Source organism: Hermetia illucens, chromosome 4 (genome assembly GCF_905115235.1).
Source record: "Hermetia illucens chromosome 4, iHerIll2.2.curated.20191125, whole genome shotgun sequence".
Taxonomy (NCBI): domain Eukaryota; kingdom Metazoa; phylum Arthropoda; class Insecta; order Diptera; family Stratiomyidae; genus Hermetia; species Hermetia illucens.
The window spans coordinates 159,645,987-159,652,497 of NC_051852.1; the positions used below are offsets into that span (position 1 = coordinate 159,645,987).

A 6,511-nucleotide genomic window follows, 5' to 3' on the forward strand; every position below is an offset into this window, starting at 1 on the left:
CAGTTACAAATGGATCAGATGATCAAATCCTGCTTCCATTTTTTATGGTGAAGATTTAGATAAAAAACATTTTCAAAAGTAATTAGCTATCTTACAAGTTCTACCAAAATAAATATAATCCTTTGACTTAATGATACCTTATCTGATAGAATGTAGATGCAGACATCAGTAAACCTCGAGAGACCTATAAAAGCGTTACTCGAGCCCCATTCAGCAAGTACTCGAGATGTTCCGTTTCGTAGTGTTAACTGCCTTATTGGCTTGTGTTTCAGGTGGACTCGTCCCACAATTGGATGGCCGCATTGTTGGTGGCAAAGCCACCACCATTGAAAGCTATCCTCATCAAATTTCCTTGAGGAAGAGTGGAAGCCACATTTGTGGTGGTTCCATCTACAAAGCCAATGTAGTTATCACTGCCGCTCACTGCACCAGCGGACAATCTGCATCCTCCCTTACCGTTGTTGCCGGTACCAGTTCCCGTACTTCTGGAGGAGTTTCTCGTCAAGTATCCAGCATTCGTCAACATCCAAGTTACAGTGCCTCTACAACCAACAATGATATTTCCCTCTTGATCCTCTCAAGTGGATTCACCTATTCATCATCTATCCAACCAATCGCTCTTACCAGCTCAGCTCCAGGTGCCGGAACCGCTGTCACCGTTACTGGATGGGGTACCACCTCGGAAGGAGGTTCCGCTGCTGCTACCCTTCAAGTTGTTACCGTCAATGTTATCAGCAACAGTCAATGCGGATCCAGCTATGGAAGTGGCAAGATCACTTCTGCTATGCTCTGCGCTGGTGTAACTGGTGGCGGTAAGGACTCTTGCCAAGGTGACTCTGGTGGCCCATTGATCGCTGGAGGAAAATTGGTTGGTGTTGTCTCATGGGGCAATGGATGCGCTCGTAATGGATACCCAGGTGTCTACACCAACGTTGCCTACTTCAAATCCTGGGTCGAATCTAACTCATAAAATGTTAAATCGACCCTCTTTCTTGCATCTATCAGAAATTTGATTGTAATGCTGGGAAATAATAAAGTAAATTGATTTTATCCTAATCGTTTAATTCACCTGGCCTTCTCTTATTGGCCTACTTTTTTTCAGGTGTCAGCTTTCAAATATCACTATTGTAAGGTACGTCACGCTTGCCTCGATTGTGTGATGGCGGAGTTTTTTGAGCATCAAGACCTCGATCTCGTCTGAGTCATGGATGATAGCTTCAGTATAGTGACTCACCCAATTCGACTCGATGTAAATATTTCCTATAACTATTCTGTTCCGTCAGTAGCGGGGTCAGGAAGGTATTAACCTCACTATGCTTTTGCTGGACTCATCTCTCCGTACACAGGATTAGTGCATGAGCGCAGTAGCCCTTTCCAGACACCGTATCGTAACCAACTGCTTCCTTGTAGCTTCTCAGAGCCCTCACGCACTCCAACCGAATTCCCCTTTTTTTTTCGTAAAACTGCAAATAACCCCAGGCCATCTACAAAACTAATCAGCCTTTCATTAGCCGCGAATTATTCATTTGTGAAATAATATTCCACAGCAGGGATCTCAATACGAAACCTTGGTATACACCTGCTGCTACAATATACTCCATCGTGACATTAACCATCTCGGACTAGAAGAAGTTGGAACTTACGATATGCTCCAAAAACAGCGGATGCCTTCAAATAAGACTTCAAAGAAAGACAGAGAGCACCTTACTCTTGCGAAACCAAAAAGGATTTTCCACAAATCTCAGCAACTCAACCTCGATCAGGCAGAGAGTTTTTGGAGAAGTGTTTGGACCCAATTCGTTGTTGCAATTTAGGAACAGTATTGCTTTCAGTCCTTACCCCTGGAATGCTACCATACCCCTGCAATGACCACGTCTGAGATAACTAAAGTTGACGTTGGAAAAGTAATCGAGCAGACAGTTAATTGAGAGGCGCCTGCAGTTGATAAGATACATTTCTTCTGGCTAAAGCAGCTCAAAAGCGCTCACAGGGTATTGGCAATAATTATTTCTACCAGATGATTGCCGATCCGAACTTAGTTCCACCATTTTTCACCAAAGTGATAATTCATATGATTCCCAAGGAACAAGGTGCCCCTTGTCCTTTAAAATGTCGACAGATTATTTTCTCATCATGCATAGCCCATCAACCACCCTAGAGACCATTACTCGCGGTTTGCTGAAATGCACTTCAGTTCCCCAGTACTTCCCGAGACGCACTCTTTCATCCTCTCTGGGCCGAATGCTGTTAGGGCAACCCACTCGTCGGTCATCATGGAAGAGGGGGGGGTCCACTGCATGGCGTAACCAGAAACGAAATTTTCGCCTCTCCATAATGTGTGACCTATCCACTCCCACTTCCACCTTCCGACCACATAATGGTGACATTCACGGCCAAGATGACTTTTCTTCTGTTTCCTCACAAAAAGTCAGAACTTTATCGGATGTGATATGGTTAACTGTTCTTTCCATCCCAATCTGCTGGATCTTCAGCTTTCCTGACCAGCTCAATAGCAGACTCGTTTTTTTCACGGCGCACACTATGCTGAACTTCCCGGGATTTTGCTCAATCTCCCACTGTCGAGCTGGATCATACAAGCCATGTATGTTGAGCTTGGGGGTCGCAATTTTCCAAGCCTGCGGGAAGTGACGAATGCGGACGTCAGCAACTCTCTTGTGACGGACATCCAGGAGACAACTCCTGGATCTAGTGCTAATCGCCGGGTCCTAAAAATAATTGCTATGTTTCAGACCTTCGTACTCCTCCCTATTTACAACCAATGTTGGGCTCGGAAATCGAGACTTTTCATTTGATGCTTCACATGACTAAAGTAACCTGTCCCTGCACCCCTCTTTTAGGCGTACGGCGACCTTCCCTTAAGTTAAACAGGAGGTCCGCAGTTCCAACTTTCTTAGCAAATTTCGTGTCAATAGCTGCAACCATTTCTGAGAAAAGGCCGGGTGACGGATAAACCGATTTTGATAGCATTTTGTTTTCAACAAAACCTTAAACAGCCACGACGTAGATTATAGGTTCGGTTGTGCTTCGGGCGGGTTTAAATCTTTCATCCAACGTTTTTCGTTTTAATTAACACTTAACGAAAATCAGTTACAAATGGATTGATCAGATGATGAAATCCAATTTCTATTTTTTGAAGATTTAGATAAAAAGAATTCTCAGAAGTGATTAGCTATCTTACACGTTTTACCAAAATAAATATAATCCCCTCGTTAAGTCTTCGATATACTATCTGTGAAGATGTAGTTGCAGACACCAGTAAACCTCATCAACAGACCTATAAAAGCGGTGCTCAGTCCCCATTCAATAAGTACTCGAAATGCTTCGTTTCGCAGTGTTAACCGCCTTATTGGCCTGTGTTTCAGGTGGACTCGTCCCACAATTGGATGGCCGCATAGTTGGTGGCAAAGCTACTACCATTGAAAGCTATCCTCATCAAGTTGCTTTGAGAAAGAGTGGAAGTTACATTTGTGGTGGCTCCATCTACAAAGCCAATGTTGTTATAACCGCGGCTCACTGCACCATCGGACAATCGGCATCCTCTCTTACCGTTGTTGCCGGTACCAGTTCTCGTACTTCTGGAGGAGTTTCACGTCAAGTATCCAGCATTCGTCAACATCCTAGCTACGATCCCTCAACAATCAACAATGATATTTCCCTCTTGATTCTTTCAAGTGGATTCACCTATTCATCATCCATTCAACCAATCGCTCTTACCAGTTCAGCTCCAGCTGCTGGAACCGCCGTCTCCGTCACTGGATGGGGTGCCACCAAGGAAGGGGGTGCCGTTGCTGCAACCCTTCAAGTTGTTACCATCAATGTTATCAGTACAAGCCAATGTTCATCTGGCTATGGAACTGGTAAGATCACCTCTGCTATGCTCTGTGCTGGCGTGAATGGTGGCGGTAAGGACGTTTGCCAAGGTGATTCTGGTGGTCCATTGATATCTGGAGGAAAATTGGTTGGTATTGTCTCATGGGGCATTGGATGCGCTCGTAATGGATATCCAGGTGTTTACACCAACGTCGCCTACTTCAAATCCTGGGTCGAATCTAACTCATAGAAAAAATTTGACGGTTATGCTTAAAAGTAATAAAGCAAATTGATTTTATCTAACTCGTTGAGTTTATCTGATCGCTCTCTTGACTTGCAAATATCGCTATCGTAAGTTAGGTCATGTTGATTGTGTGATGAGCAAGTTGTTTGAGCATCAGACGCTCGATCCCTTGATCGAAACCCGGTTGCGTCATGGGTATTATTGTTGCCTTTTATTTTCAACCTCGTTGCTGTTGGTATACTTCAAGGACCAGCATGACGCATGCATTACTTGATTTTACTAGCACTTCGAAGATGCGAGCCTGTTGGGCTTTCAGAGCTCCATCCAGCTGGAGGTCCCGTTAAATCACGATGATTGTCAGGCGCACCATGATCAGATTTGCCTCAATATTTTCTCTACGAAATTGGGGTATCTAAAATCAGCACTGAGGGTGTAGCTTCTCTCATCATAAAGTGATTCAGTTGACTCATCCAATCCGAAGCAGTGTAGATATTTTCTATAACTATTTTGTTCTGTAAAGAGCTGTGTTAGGAAGGAATTAAAATCGCTGTGCGTTCGTCGGATTGATTTCTCAGGATTCAGGATCAATGTATGAACCTAGTAGCTAATTTCGGACCTATAGCACTTTTATCCCAGCGGCTTCTCGGGAGTCCACAAGCATTTCAATCCGATTCGCCTTTCTTTCCTTGTACAACTGCAAGCAAGCCGCTTATAAAACTAGTGCATAATATTCCCCAACAGGGATCTCAATCAGAAACTTTGGTAGATACTTGCTGTTACGCTGTTACGTCGCGTCAACTATCTCGTATTAGAGGAGCCTCTCCTACCTGATTTAAGTAGCCCTGGCACTCTGTTGAGCCAAAGCGCCCTAAAGCCAACCCTAGTTGGGTGAATTGAAAACATTTCTTCCATCTACTTGCCGAAGAGTGAGAAAACAACCCATCCCCTATTCACGATTCAAATACACTTTTGAACATTGCGGGCTGGTATTAGCAACCTGCTTGAGAACTTTGTGTGTCCGGATGGCTCAAGTGGTTAGAGCGCTGGGCTGTCGTAGCGGAAGGTCGCGGTTCGAACCTCGCTGGGGGCAGAGGAATTTGTTATCGTGACTGCATGTCGGACACCAGTCCACTCAGCTGTGAATGAGTACCTGAGTCAAATCAGGGTAATAATCTCAGGCGAGCGCAATGCTGACCACATTGCCTTCCACAGTGTACTGTGGTGTACCGGTACGGTCTTGAATGAAGTGCTCTAACACACTTCAAGGTCTTGATCCAATACGGATTGTTGCGCCAACGATTATTATTGAGAACTTTGTTCGAAATCCCATCTTCCTCCAACTCCTGGTATTCTGACTTCACCTTTTTTGGCAGTCCCCTTGTTCAAAAATAAGACACTCCGAACGCTAAGATTTTCTAGTTTGATCAAAAGTTAGGGTCGAGTCTATTTCTTCTGTGGTACAAACATCGTTATCCCGTGCCTCAATCCCACGGAACTCCGAACTCCGAACTTCCGAACAAAACAAATACGTGTCTGCACGATAAATATTGACACTCTCATCAAGGAACTCACCTTTGGACGCCACCTTGTCGTGATGGGGGAGCCTGTAATATGGTTTGAATTAGGAGGTACTTTGTTAGCCGAAGTCTTAAAATGAAAGAATTGCCTTGGAAGATATTTTTCCTTTTATTGGCTAAAAAGTATCTAATCTATAGAAATAGGTTTTTCGGGAGCCAACTGGCCCCTTCTTCAGGGGGGATATCGTTCCTAGACTTAAAAGTAATTCCGGAAAGAGGGGATGGTGAATTCGATATCTACAGGGAACCGACCCAGACACAGCGAATCATTCCATGCACTTCAAACCACGATTTCCGGATTCACAGGATGTTCACAACACCGCTCAATGAGGAGAGAAGAAATAAAGAAATGAACTACATCCTGGAAACAGCCAAAAAAAAATGGATACAACAGAATCCTTACCGAAAATCGTATCAAAAAGAAACTACGCCAGGCCTCAAGACAGCAACTTTCAAGGAGGAAGGTGAACACAGAACCTAGACAATGGATAACCCTAACCTACTCGGGTCGGACGCAGAACATCAAAAGGCGTGGATTCCGGGTCACCGCGATCAGCAAACAATACCTAAGAGTGTATGGAAAAAAGCGGCATTTATATAGGGCAAACAAACCGGCTAGTCCACACTTAGTCTTAGAACACTTGAAGGAGGTCGATTCCGCTAAAAATAAGAATAACCCACACATAAGGTCAGCGGTTGCCATACATATACTAGAGCAGGGACACCATTTGTCGTTGGACAACGCCAATATTTTGAAAGAAGCGGACGACGTTAGGAGCCTAGATCCCTACGAGAGTCTCCACATCTGGCAAATTGTCCCCAAAAAAGGACTAAACACGGACATGGGCAGAGAAATCGA

General features: G+C 44.3%; 2 protein-coding genes across 2 annotated transcripts; both read left to right on the top strand.

The window, feature by feature from the left end:
* The first annotated feature begins 204 nt into the window (after positions 1 to 204).
* On the top strand, positions 205 to 1,050 carry LOC119654445 (trypsin delta-like). Its single transcript, XM_038059848.1, has one exon. The coding sequence runs from the start codon at positions 227 to 229 to the stop codon at positions 968 to 970; it is 744 nt and encodes a 247-aa protein (XP_037915776.1). The 5' UTR covers positions 205 to 226; the 3' UTR covers positions 971 to 1,050.
* Positions 1,051 to 3,330: 2,280 nt separating this feature from the next.
* LOC119656096 (trypsin delta-like) lies at positions 3,331 to 4,134 on the top strand. The gene has a single exon (XM_038062406.1). It carries the CDS (start codon positions 3,338 to 3,340, stop codon positions 4,079 to 4,081), a length of 744 nt encoding a protein of 247 aa, XP_037918334.1. The 5' UTR covers positions 3,331 to 3,337; the 3' UTR covers positions 4,082 to 4,134.
* Positions 4,135 to 6,511: the final 2,377 nt, after the last annotated feature.